Source organism: Myiozetetes cayanensis, unplaced genomic scaffold (assembly GCF_022539395.1).
Source record: "Myiozetetes cayanensis isolate MyiCay16 unplaced genomic scaffold, myiCay2020 scf1, whole genome shotgun sequence".
Taxonomy (NCBI): Eukaryota; Metazoa; Chordata; class Aves; order Passeriformes; family Tyrannidae; genus Myiozetetes; species Myiozetetes cayanensis.
The window spans coordinates 47,903,018-47,917,208 of NW_026086604.1; the positions used below are offsets into that span (position 1 = coordinate 47,903,018).

General features: G+C 34.5%; 1 protein-coding gene across 1 annotated transcript in view; it reads left to right on the plus strand.

Annotated features, from left to right (window-relative positions):
• The window catches only part of SMCHD1 (structural maintenance of chromosomes flexible hinge domain containing 1), a 68,135-nt gene that overhangs the window by 33,776 nt on the left and 20,168 nt on the right, over nucleotides 1–14,191 (plus strand). Inside the window, exons 23-32 of the mRNA XM_050321560.1 lie at nucleotides 374–513; nucleotides 1,350–1,484; nucleotides 2,294–2,521; nucleotides 3,183–3,331; nucleotides 4,066–4,154; nucleotides 4,673–4,791; nucleotides 5,439–5,606; nucleotides 6,718–6,843; nucleotides 10,326–10,405; nucleotides 11,887–12,044. Coding sequence (XP_050177517.1) covers nucleotides 374–513; nucleotides 1,350–1,484; nucleotides 2,294–2,521; nucleotides 3,183–3,331; nucleotides 4,066–4,154; nucleotides 4,673–4,791; nucleotides 5,439–5,606; nucleotides 6,718–6,843; nucleotides 10,326–10,405; nucleotides 11,887–12,044 — 1,392 coding nt within the window. The remainder of the gene's footprint in view (nucleotides 1–373; nucleotides 514–1,349; nucleotides 1,485–2,293; nucleotides 2,522–3,182; nucleotides 3,332–4,065; nucleotides 4,155–4,672; nucleotides 4,792–5,438; nucleotides 5,607–6,717; nucleotides 6,844–10,325; nucleotides 10,406–11,886; nucleotides 12,045–14,191) is intronic.

Below are 14,191 nucleotides of genomic sequence, written 5' to 3' on the forward strand. Positions count from 1 at the left end.
ACATGAGTATTTTGGGGTTTAATGTGTCAGAAGAAAGCTCCAAGGTTCTTTTTGATTACAATGTGCATCCATTAGTATGTAAACAGACCCATATCAAGTGCTTTACACCTGGTATATGCTGAATTTCATATTGTTTATCTGACTATTCCATACTGAATTGAAAAAATTGACAGGTGTTACGTATTGAAGGACAAAAAGAGTCTAGAACTTTTAAATATAAACCAATACACCTGAGCTGTTTTAGATGGTTTGTTACCACCCATACCTTGGTAGCCTGGCTTTAAAAACTTCTTGAGATAGCAAAGACTGAAATTCAGTGTCTCACAAGTTATCTAAAATATAACTACTGTTATGCAAATCTGCATTTTTACAGGCCCTCCTCGTCAATTGAAAGTAAAACCAGATTCAGAAATTCTCAAGATTGAAAATGGTACAGCTTTTCCCTTTCAGGTTGAAGTACTGGATGAATCAGGAAATATAACAGCACAGCCAGAGTTGATTGTTCATTGTAAGGTAAACTGCATTTCATTATGTGCCATAAGTATTTTGAAACTTCCTTTTTAAAGGGCTGGGAGAAGAGTCCATTTTGGAATCTAGATAGAGTTTAATATCTTTAATAATGCTTTTGAAGTTTCTACGGTTTGGTAGCCAAACTGTGACTCTCTTACCTCATCTATTATAAGTCATTCAATGAGTTTCAGAATCAGTGGAACCTGGCCATAAAAATGGAAGAGAAAATTATGTGAGGATATATAGATGCAATTTTAAGGTAGTTAAGTCGTATTTATCATACACAATGTTAAAATTTATTCAGAACAATAACTTCATACAGCTTACTTTTGATTTTTTTCTTAAGTTGGAAATGCAAGTCTAGGGCCAAAAAGAATATTAGATAAGACTATTATCATGAGCACTAATCTAAACTGAGAAGCGAATGCATATGTTGCTCTGACTTGCAGAAGTAAAAAAACTTGCCCTTTTGGCCTTTTATTTTTTTGACTCAAGAAAGTAGCTTTTCCAATTCTAGTAAAATTCAGCAAGAACGAAGAAAAATGTTTTTCTCACTGCAAAATAGTCTGCATTCCACTTACACTTTATATGCATACATTGTCTTCCTGCAGACTGGGTCTGCAATAGTATGACATGTTGAACCTGCTGTTTAAATTAATTTAATGTGTGATGTTTAGTAAATTAATGAACATTCTTTTTACTTATCAGTTTAATTAAATTTATTGCATAATGGCAGTCCAATACAAGTCCATATTTGGACTTGTACAAATAATCATTTCATTAATAATCATTTTTCTTCTGTCAAAGAAACTTGAAATTTATTCTTACATTTTTAATAGTTTTTAGGTGCTTCAGACCTCCCTGTGTATTCTGTGGACTGCAGTAATGGAGGAACAAACATTTTAACTGGTCCAGTAATACATGTACAGAATATCAAGAAAGACCAGATGCTGAAAGCAAGAATTGAAATACTTGTAAGTATTGCTTGGAAAGTTTGGATGAACAGAAGATTGAAAACAGTTTATTTTACTGTGTTACATCTTTTATGAATCAACCCCCAAAATTTACTGATTTAGTTACCATAAACCTGATAATCAGGTGGCTGCACTTTTTGTCTCTGGAAACCATAAAAAGGCAAAGAATTTTTTAACTTTTTCAGCTTCTTTCTTCTTCACCTCTTACTCTTTATTTCTTAAATCCCTGAGGTGTTTCAAAAATAGGCATATTTTCTTCCCTTTATTACTGCCTGGATCATTTTGACAAATTGCTGTCATTGCATAAACATTTAGTGTCAGAAAAGGTATGGCAATTAATAGTTTTTGGTAGCATTTCAGTTTTAAAGCTCTTGAAATATGATTTTTTAAAAAATGCTACTGAACATCCCAGTTCTTTGGTAGTCAGGAGACTCACACTGCTGCAGAAAATAGCACCTGTGTGTGTTTTACCCTGGAAAAATGTGTAAACAAATACTAATATTGCAAGATGACCTATATGAAAGGATACTTATGATTACTCTTAAGTAGTATTTTGTAAATTGTGTAACATTTCTGAATAGAAAAATATTCTAAATAGCTAGCATCAATTCTAATATCTGTAAAAAGTTGTAAGAATACTGGCATATCCTTTTGATTTACTTTTACCAAGTCAAGCTGATTTCATGTCTGGACACCTGATCACACCTGGTAAGCCAGAGTAGTGACATAAGCTGTTATGGACTTATGTCTATGTGTATCTACATTTAATATCTGAATTATGTCTTTGTTTTTTTCCCTCCCATGTATAGAATTGTAAAGATGTGCCACCAGTGGAAAAGATTATTAAACTTCTTCCTAGCAGTCATGTTGCAAGACTGCAGGTCTTAAGTATGAACGGACAAAAAGCTCTTCAAATTAAGCATCAGGATGAAATTAATTGTGTTGCTGGCAGTATCATGAACAAGCTTATATTTCAGATGTATGATGAAGCAGAAAGGGAGATACCCATAACTGCAGCTGCTGCAGAAAAAATCAAGGCAAGTACTTTGGACTAAACAGCAGCATAGTGTGTGGGAGAGATGCAAAGCTGATTCCCTTAAAATCCATAGACATCAGACTGCGAAATAATATTCCTCAAGACTATGTTATTAAACATGGGAACTTAACTGTTTGCTTATTTTTTATAAATATTCTTATTTTATTTAATTAAATGTTAAATAATGCTTCAGGGTAGTACTATGAAAAGCAGGTTAGTATTTCCAGTGCTTCTCCTAAACACAGAAAATAATTAGGACATAGTTATGATTCTTCAGATCTGGAGCTTTCCCAACATTTAGGAACTTTTGAAAAGGCATGTTCCTTATGAAGATTTGCTTGCCTGCCTTATCTCCCTGTGTACATATTTGGAGTCTAATACAAACATAGAGATTCACTTTTTTAGATGAGGTTTTTCAGAATTGGATCTTTCCTAACCCAAGATTAGTGAGGGAAACTTAATGTATGTTTGGATTTGTTTGCAGTGTTTTTTGAGCAATTAACTGTATTTGGGAAGAGAGCATTGGTTACTGTTGGGAAATGTACAGGCTTTCCATTGAATGTTTCTATTACCTTTATGTTAGAATGCTGGTTACAAGATGTATTATGTAGCTAATTATTAAGAATTTGGCTTTTGATTAACTTACGACGTTTTAATTTTAGGTTAACTGGACACCTAAAATTGACAGAGAACTGTTGATGCAGGGATTATTACCTGATGTAAAAGTACCAAGCTCAGTAAAAGATGTACGTTACTGTCTAATTACTTATCTTGATGAACACGTGTCTTTGGAGAGCGCATTCACAGTCAGGTTTGTTCCTTTTAAATACCTCTGTATTAATTATGTTGTTGGCACAGCATTGTAGATCTGTACTTTGAGATAAAACAAAAGTCTTTCTACGAAGTTGAAATAATGAAATCAGTTGGCAAATTACCAGGAGAATGTAAGTTTGGGGGGGTGGGGGAGGGGAGGAGGAGTTTGTCCAGATTGTTTACATGTGAGAATATTACCTGTGCGAAAGACTCCATCATGATCTGTTTGTATCTAGTAATCACTTATGTAAGTGTGCATACACTGAAGAAGATTATCTTTGAAAACTTGCAGTAAATAATAGCGTTTACAATACTAGTTTTAGAGTCACTTGTTACTAAAGAGAAATGTCACCATGAAGTTAGTTCTGCATCTGGTTTCTCAGTCAAAAATTATTGGCTGCAAATTGATCTTGAAAATTGTGTGTCTATCACTCTTAGTGAGTCTAGAGCAGTTAGCTTTCCTTGTATCTTCATAAAGTCTGTTAAGATGAATCTGATTCTAAATTACTTTAGTGTATTTCATGTGATGTTAATAGGTTAAAGTCAGCTAATTAGGTCACAGCACACTGATGCTGGGGTAAATTTGCAGCAGTTAGTCATTTCACAGATCTACAGTAGGAAAATAAATTACATGACTAAGCATTAAGATTCTTTAAAATATTTATCATGCCTACTATTATGTTATGTTTACCTTGATGAGAAAAGTAAGTCAGTATTCATATGCTACCTCAGACCAATTCCTGATGATCCCAAACACATTAAATGTAAACTAAAAGGATCAAACACACTGCGGATGGGTGAAGAACTACAAAGTGAAATTGGTGAGTGTTTGCATATTCTTCCATTTCTTTTAAGATCCATTTCTTTTTCTTTGCAGTTTATTAATCCTGTTCTGTATACAGATGTCAGCAAGAGTAAATGATCTGTAACTATTTTAATATAAAAAACAGGTTTATATTCTTCTTCATGGAAAGATGATCAGACTTCTCTAATGGCCATTTTACAATTCTGGAGTTACTCTCCGATAAAATTTGGCTCTTAGTTTGTACATTGGGACAGATTTCCCAGGGAGTTTGTGGAGTCTCTGTACTTGGAGATACTCAGAAGCTGCTTGGCTGCAGCTGGCTCTAGGTTACCCTACCTGACCAGAGTCTTTGGACCAGGTGACATCCAGAGGTCCTGTCCAACCTCAACCACTCTGATTCAGTCATGTAAATTTTCTCTATTGTGTCTATGTTGTGTATGTTTATATTCCATATGTTGTATAATGTTTCATTAAAGCAGCTGCTGAGGTAATCATCTTAATAATCATTTTAATCATCATCATCTTTTTTAACAGATGTAATGATTACAGATCAGTTTGGAAATCAGGTTCAGACAGTGACATCTGCATGTGTAAATTCCCTAGGAGTTTCTGGACCTGGACTTGATAAATCAAATTTGAAAATAACTTGGCAGGTATTTATAAGAATGTCATATAATCTATTTCTTCGTGGCATTTGTGTGGTAATCGTCTTAATTCTGTCACACAGAATTGAACCAAAATTACACACTAGCTGGTAAGATGTACAATAAGAGGCTTAAAACATTAAAATTGTATGATCCAGTTCAAAGGAATACAGCAGCATCTGTTAAAAACCTTATCACTGCTGCAGCTATATAGTGTGGGGACCAGTTTGCTTTGTGCTTGAGTCAGGTTTGCTTTGTTTCTAGTCCATTGTTCAATATGTGTTCTTTTATCTTGTTTTTAGTCTTTTTTTCTGTGTTTATTTTTGTTGGTACATACTTTTGAAGAACTTTGTAGAATCGTCTGATGTCTATACCTTTTAAAGTACACTGGATATAACCAAGTTGTGCATAACTTATACATTGAAAAACAAGTTTCTGAGAAATGTTCAATGTCATTGATCACTTCTTACTCAAGAAGTTCGTATAAATTTAACATAAGGTATAGAGCTTGTAGTTTAATTTTTAGTCCACTGTTCTCACAGTAAAAACAACACATACTGTCTAGACAGTATAAATATTAAATACTATATTGAAAAATATTAATTATACTTCCCTTTACTTGTTCTTGATAAAATCTTCTCTTTATTTTTTAATAGGAAAGTACTCAAACAATGAAAGTAAAAGGTATTCGGTACAAACCCTGTTTACTTGGAAGCAAAGAATTGTGCTTTGCTTGGCGTGAATTTTCTGACTTTATCAGGGTGAATTTAATAGCAGGATTGCCTGCTAAATTGAAGTTTGTGGATTGGCCAGAGTTAGAAAAGGTAAGTTCAACAGCTTTGTTTTGGAAAAAAGGCAACATGGTCACTGGTCAGATCTTTTATTTCCAGAGCTTTTAGGACCACAGAATGTGATTTCTTAGTATTTATACTTGTAAAATTGCCAGAATATGACTGCTCTAGAGGCAGAGTTTTTTATTCTATACAGGACAACATAATACAAACAAAATTAAGTAAGTATTTTGCAACCTAATTATATAGATGTGTTTTAAATGGGACTAGAGATATGAAGCATTTTTCATGCAATAGCTAACTACATTAGGTTTTTAAAAGTAAACTTATTTTGGAGTAATCTAACTCATATGTGTATATTTACAACACTGTATTCCTTCAATATGTCTTAAACTGTTTATTCTGCCCCATTTGCATTTCTACAGATAGCATATTTTTTCCTTTCTTTGGTGCAGTAATTTTTTACTGTGGGCTGGATCCTGAAACCCATCTTTCCCCACTGTTTTCCAAAGATACAGTCCTTAATGGCAGTAATAGCTGGCAGCTTATCTCTCCTCCTGTTACTGTTTTTTTTTGATGTTTAGTATGTAGGAAGGCAGTGTCAAATTTACTTAAGTTTACAAGTGTTTACAGTCAGAAAGTGGAGAATGAAGTACAGGACTTGAATGAAAAGGCAGAAGATTTTTTTGTACTGTAGATTTATTTGTCTTGTTTTGCAGTTGTTTTTCAATTTTTAAATTGTTTTTCAATGAATAAAGTGAAACAAAAGGTTCAACAAGTAGCATAACTGGTTTTGCTCTCTAGATAGCTGTAAAAGTGTATCAGAAAAAAAAAATGTTTTAAGCCATTAGCTCTTCCTACAACAGGGACACTTATAATCCTCTTCAGAAACATGTCCTTCCTTTTAGTCACATCAACTTGAGTAACCTGTGCAATCCAAGTAGTTCATTTTATTATGAGAAGAGGATGTAAATAGGGAAACTCTAGAAATACCCTCCTAGATACAGTTCTATCATGGTCTCGGTGTTATGGGAGACAAATAGTACTGAAATGGCGGATACCATTGCTTTGGAAATTCCTGACCTGCCATGAACGTCTGAGATACCTAGGACAGAATAGTATGATGTGTTTGTATCTCTTCCAGCCTGTTGCAGTGATTAATGGTAGAGAATTGGACAGGCCCCTTATTGTTCAGTTGTGTGATCAGTGGGGAAATCCATCTCCTGAACCTAATGTCAAAATCAGCCTTACAAAGAGTAACAACTTAAAGGTAAGCAGAGGCCTTATTATGTGAAATTTGTTTAACACAAGGTTGTGTTGTCATGTCTACGTCATCTTAATTTTCAGGACATTTTTGGAAAAGTTAATAAATCATTGCAAGAACACAAAAGCATAATTAATGTAGTATAATAGTAGTGTCAACAAATAATGTTAAGAGTTCCCAGGACAGATTGTTCAGTTTCCTTGCATTATAACAATCACAAATAAAACAAAAATCCTATAGGACAGTGTCAAAGTGTTAGAATAGGTTGCAGGTGTTCTATGGAACCTTTTTCCAAATTTTGCATGCACATCACAACACCCTATTCCCCACATTATCTAAAGTAATTGACTGAATGACAGTAATGATGATGATACAGTCCCAACTAGCAACCAAATAATTTTTATCTGGTGGTTCTTTGACTTTGGTTCCTGAAGGTATGATTTACAGTCTGTATGTAAAACTAGTCAGCAGGTTTGGTGCCTACTTAATTATCCCTGTGAAATGCACTGGCAGAGTAAATTAAATTAAAACAATGAGTATGCAAATCTAATTCAAATTTAAGTGGTTACTGCCCTTTCCCTGAGTGAGGTGTGTCAGATGGTCTCCACATTGGTCTGTTAAAAGAAAGGAGTGAGACAGAATACTCCATTAATTAAAATTTTTGTTCATGTTATTGGAAAAAAACAAAAAACAAAACTAAGCAGTCAAGCATTCCTAACTGTTAGGGCCAAGACTATTATACTGAATGTATACATTATCAGTACAGGATATATTCATCCACCTCTGGATATAACATTTTTTCATGCAGGGCTGGTCTTTTTCCCTTTTTGTTCCTGTTTGCCATGCATTTGTGTCCCTCAGTTCTCTCAGAATATATAATAGCCAAGAATTGTCTTTTACTCACTTCTCAAGAATTGTGCCACAACCTCTCCGTTTTCCCAGTTTAACTATGCTATTATTACTTTTATTTCTTGGATTTTTTTAAGGCAATTTCATTATATCTCGAATATTTTTCTTATGGCTCTTTTGCATCTCTTACCATAGAAGCCTGCCTTAGACTTTGGGATTTTTTTGTTTGCTCCAACTGTTGTCTTTATGATGACAGCTGCAGCTCATTGGCGTTTCTAGTTATGTTGTTCTTGAGAGAACCTACAACCTTGACAGTAACACTGGTTGTGCTGCCTCATCAGAGAGTTGCTGTGGTGTCAGGCTGTGTCTTTTCAAATTTTATGCCTTGCTCCAGGGAGGACCAGCATCTTACTTTAGAGAGTCCACATGTTCTTCATCTAAGTGGGATGTGTCCAGGAGAAGGTGTTCTGAAAGCCAAGATGGATCATTGTTGTAATATGTTTATTACGGCGTGCTCTCCTAGAGCTTAAAACCAGTGTAATTTCTAAAGATTAAGTTCCATATATAAGCAGAGCAACCAACTGCATATTTGTTGAACAGACATCATATCAGTATTCATGAGTATCTTGAAGAACCTCTTCAGAGAACTGTCTTGCCTTTGTGTCTCCAATGGTTTGTATGCACAGTCTCACAGAAGAACTGAGAAGCTTTTGGGAACTGAAATTCTTGAATAAGCTGTCTTTCTGGATTTCACATCCTACTCTCTAAGTCTCCCAAGTCTGATATGCAGTTGCAGCATGCATTTCCTTTATCTTCTGTCTTACAGGTCTAAAAGTAATTGAGTATAGCTGAACATAAACACTTCTCAGGGGGAGTGCACAAAGTACTAGTTCCTGTGAAAATTAAAACTTTTCATTCTGTGATATACAGTAATTTCAAATACAGATGTATTTTGAGTTGAATATACTCTTTAAAGGAATGTATGAAATGTTTGGCAATTTTCTTAGTCTGCTTTTATAATGTTGCCTTCCATTTGAGTCTTTAAGCACACATTTTTTGCCATTGCTTTTCTCTATTGACTTGCTAGGGATAAAATCGTGCTCCCACAGCTGATCCATGATGAATCAACTTTCATTCTCCCCCCACCCCCCGAAGGGGTTTCATTCTTTTTACTTACTGACATGAGGTTCAGGAAGGAAAATAATTTTGGAAGAAGATTGCCCACTTCAAGTGTTCCAAAATCATTGTTTCTGTCTAAGTGGAGATTAGACACTTAGTCTTCTGAAATTTGTGCTGAAATAGCAAAGAGAAAACAATTTAACACCAAGCACTGTTCAGATAATGACAAACATTTACACCACATTGTTGCATTATATCATCCGTTAAAGAGTTGATTTCCCTCCCTAGTGAGGACTTCATTACAGAATAACTCAGAATGTATCCATAGCTTTTTCTGTCCACCAAATTCTAGAGATACTGACTGAGATTTTTTGATACATTGACTAGCTGTTTCTTAGGTCACGCTAAAGTAGCATGCACACAAGTTTGCTGAAGAAATAGCTTCTGCTTACTTTACAGATGTATTTGTATTCTTTAAGATTCACACCTGTCTCTGTGAGAGGATAGGCATTTGCAATCTGCAGTAATTTTCAAAAGTTGTGGCTGAAGAGCCACAATGTCTCTGTTATTTAGCATGTAAAGGCAAATACGACTTAAAGCTATTGCCAATCATAAGATTTGACTTTCAGTATCAGGCAAGTTAGTGTGGCAAAGACAGTGCACATAGAAAACACCTCTTGAAAAACACTAGTGAGGTAAAGGAGTTATTTTCTAACAGTGGGAGTCAGCAAGAATTCATTTAAGCCAGACACAAAATTTCCTTTGACTTAAAGGACTTAGAATTAATGTACTGGATAAACAGAAGATGTATAAACCATTTGTGGTGTTAGTCTAAAACAACACTGACAAGAATTTGTCATGATTAGCATTTCATTACATACCATTTTCTACAGTACAGAGATCTTGTTAATCATGATGTTTGATAAGGTACTGTACTTCATCACTTGTCTTAACACTTTCCTCTAGGTTGTCTAGCAGTCTCACAATTTTGGCAGCAAGACAATAATGGGAAAGGGGAAGAGAGAGACAGATGTCTTAGTTGTTTTTACTTAGTTGTATAATTCTTTAATTTTTGCTACCCAGAAATCTCTGAGTACACTAAAGAAACACTGTAAAAGGGAATAAATAGTTTTTAGAAGGTTTTTGAATCTGAAAATATACTCAGATTAACATCTGCTATGGATGACATGATAGCATCAGTAGCAATTAAAAAAATAACATTAAAATATTTGATCATGTTGATGAAAAAAAATATCCTTGTTTCAGATAAAGTGATTGTTTACAAAAGATGGCCAAGATATTTGAAACTTCTTAATATTTGTAACAGTATTAGTATTAGTGTTAGTATTCATAATAAATTAGTATTCATAACAGTATCTTTCTCTAATTTAGAGTGCAAAAATACAAAGAAACTACGTCTCAGATTGACAGACAGTATGCAGGCAGATTAGATACGTGTTTTCTTCTAAGACTTGATGCTCCTTCTGTATGACTGAAAGAATAAATTTTTTTTTTGACAGATTGTTCCTTCAAACCAGCAACATAAAACAGATGACGCTGGTAGGGCTAACCTGGGAGTTTTTACTATTCATGCACCTAGGTAAGTAGTGAAAACTAGATGGAAAAAAATTGAATTCTGAAATGTTACTTGCTAGATGAATTTAAGCTGTACATTTCATAAAATACCTACCAAGTATTAATCTAGAGCTAAGATCAAACATTAATTACTTGTATGCTGGTGGATGGCCAGATAGTGAGTTTTAAGAAATTAAGTGCTTAACTAAATAAAATTATTTAGCTGCTTCTTTTGGTCTCCACATTAGAGAAGCTGCTAATCTAATTTTCTGAATCCTGTTTTTTTCTGGTGATGGTAAAACACAGCTTATAATTCTCAATCTGCACCAAGTGCAAGTGGTGTCATAAACCACTCAAAAGAATTGAAATGTCTCTTAAGTGTCTAGTTCCAGACACAATGCTTTCAAAGTAGGAATACAGTCTAAAAGTGTTGAAACTCCTCTTTCTCTGTGTGCTGGGCATTGTTTTAAAGGATTAGGTGGAGTGTCCAAAAGAATTTTAAAAATACATATTTATCTTTTCTTATTTGCAATTGAACTAATGAAGACTCACTTTTGGGCAGATATGTGTTCTGTGGTGCCTGCTTCTTCATGTGCTTCTTCATGCTAATTTCTTCATGTCTTGCTCCCCTTACACTCATATGTCCTATCTGACTTTTCAAATTCATCACTTCTGTATCTTCTTCATATTCACAGTTCTGTTATCCACTCCCTGTACCCCTGAGCTTTTCTTGCAAGACTGGATTGGCTAGATTATTTCTTTTCATTCATATCTGCAGGATTTGGCCCATAGTACTATTTTGCATTTGGAAGAAAATAATTTTAAATGCTATTGATGGTACTCAGTGTGTTTATAATGCCTGTGTCGTGGTAGAAAGATGATGAATATTAGTTACCAGTATAGTACTGAAGGTTAGAGACAGGTGTATCATCATACTATTTATAACATAATCAAAACTAGCTGGGGAGTAAAACCTCTATGCAATTAAAAATACCATATTCCCAGTTATGCGTGAAAACTTGAAAATTAAGCTTTTAATACTATAAAGAAAACTAGTTATTTGATAGTGCTGAAGTCATTATATATTTGCACTACACTTTGCTGGATGTGAATGGATTCATTCCTTGGAAACTGTCAAAGCAGAATGCTCCTCAGACAGTATTTGGATTAGTTCTGCTTGCTTTCTGCTTTGCTGCCTTCTGCTACTTGAAGCTATGGTTGATCGTGTCTTACAGGCAGGCAAGGAAACATGATCAAACTAATGAAATATTAACACAAAATTAAATTCAGTAAGCTAGTACCTTAAGAATAACTTAAACTCACAGTTTTACTTGTCTAACATTGCATTAACACTTCTAGTTTTGTCTTCTCTTTACTGCTACTTTGCCACTACCAGATATTGTTTATCATGCTTTCATATATGTGATTCAGACTTTTGAAGTCTGTTAAAAATTGCCTTTTCAGAAGAGATTTTATATCAGTTGTTATGATTTCTGTATATTGCAGGGGAGAGCACATTTTACAGCTTAGAGCCTTATACAACAAGACCACATTAGATTGTCCTATAATCACAATAAATGTCCTGCCTGATCCCGAGAAACCTGTTTGCTTGAATGTTAAATATGACAGAAGTCCTGCTTTTCCAGCAGGAGGTACCTTCCCTGGTAAGTATAAGGACCCTTCAGTGGATCACTCAAGAGCTTTGTAAACCTATGAAAAACTGGTTTAGTGATTCTGGTGGTGTATATCCTTGCTTCTTTGGTCTCTTTTGTCTCGGTTCTTTGTTACAGCTGTATTTGAGATGCCTCTGTGACCCACAGAGAGATCTGTAGGTCATCTTTGGAAAGCATTTCAAAGGACTTCTTATTTATTTGTTCCAAATTGTTGGTTTTATTCATCTGTAAATGGTAAAACTACAGAACTTCTTCTCTATCTTTAGGGAAATACCATATTTCAGTTTTTGATCTTCCCAAAAGATGATCTGAGCTAGTTCATGCATGTTTCCCCTCATCCCTTTTTCTACAGAATAGTGACAAAGGAGGTAGCTATGAAATTGTAGGCCAGTCATGAGCCAAGAAGAACCAAAAAGTGATCAGAAGTATGCCAGGGAGAGTACAAAATATTCTTTTCTCCTAATGTATTCTCTCACAAAACAGTGATCTTTTCCTTCCAGCTAAGACCACTGACTCATTAAAGACAAAAAGCCATCTCATGTTTATATCCCGTTAGTATTCACAGTGAGGAAAACAAATAAAGAAGAGTAAGTTAGAACCTTGAGGAAATATCTTTTGCTACAAGCAAAACAGAATTTGAAACTTTTTCTTTTATCTGTAAGGAAACTTATACATGAATAAGAGACCTATCCTAACTAATTCCGTTAGTTCAGGAGATAACTCTTCTTTACAACAACTATGGAACATGCAGTTCTGGAATTTGCCAGTGAGGTATGCAAATTTACTAACCCTTCCAGAAAGTTTTCCCGTTTAGTTTGCAGTGATGTGGTTTGTACTGTGAAACCATGATGCAAAGATAGTCTTCAGGAAGCTGAAGTCCTGTCTACATAAATTAAATAGAAACCACGAAGATTCTGTCACTTTAAGTGTAATGCTGTATTAAGGAAGGCAAAAAATGACTTCAGTAATAATTGAGTGAAATTTAAAAAAAAAAATAAAATTGAGACCTGGGAAGCCTGCTGTATTTTGTCAATAGTATCTGTGAAGGAGAGTAGTTTCCAAACTGTTTTTTTCCCCATTTAAATCCTGCCTTTGATTTTAAAAGAATAAAATTAAAATTCACATTTGAATCTTCAGTAGATGACTTTGAGACATATTTACTGAAGTAAATACTAAAAATTTCCTATACTGAATGGTATTCACTTAATTATAAATTAAAATTGTTAACTCTGATACGCTAATCCTATTTAATTTGACCTTTATTTGAAAGGAATAAAGTAAGGTGGCATATCTGATGCAGTTTTCAAAAAGTTTCAGGAGAGGTCAAGGAAACTTTGATCAGGTGGTGTGTTTTCAGTACTGGGTAGTTGTTGGAAGGAATATAATGAATATAACTAAGTGACCTGATGGCTAAATGTAGAAGTGGGAGCAAGTTGGGAACTGTGACTTCTGTACAGGAAAGTGGTGCCTTAAAAAGGTATTTGAAGAGGTTGACAACTGTTTGAATGCGAGTGATCCTTCTGATATAGAGTACTTGGTTTCTTAGACAGCTTTTGGCAAGTTTCTTAACCAAAGGCTCTATAAGAAAGCTGTTAAAGGACTGACCTTCCTGTAATTCAGTCTTTCCCTTTAGGTGGACTTAAAAATTGTTTCTCTTGAGAGTGTTTTCAGTTCAGCATAAGCATCTGATTTTTTTCCTACCTATTCCTTTGTAAATATTTCTTGATTCCCAGATGATAAAGGTCACCCAAAGGTGACAAAAAGAAATTGAAAATCTGCTTCATACAAATCTATTTGTTGTATTCCCAAGCCTTCATGAAATACCCACAACATCTGTTCAAAATTTAGAATAAAGAGGATGTGTTTGTAGTACTAGGAGCTGAGAAGCAGAATACCCCCACAGATATTTCTGTGGTGTTGGGGCTTGTTTTTTAACCATCTTAACTTGATCAGCCAACATTTTTATGGCAAGAGGTTTTTATTCTTTAAAATACTCCATATAGTATTATGAACTTGATTAAATTCACCAGGTATTTTAGTTTTGCCTAGAGGAAGCATACTGCAGAATCACAGAATGACAGAGTGGTTTGGGTTGGAAGGGACTTGTAAAGATCATCTAGCTCCAATCTCCCTGCCAA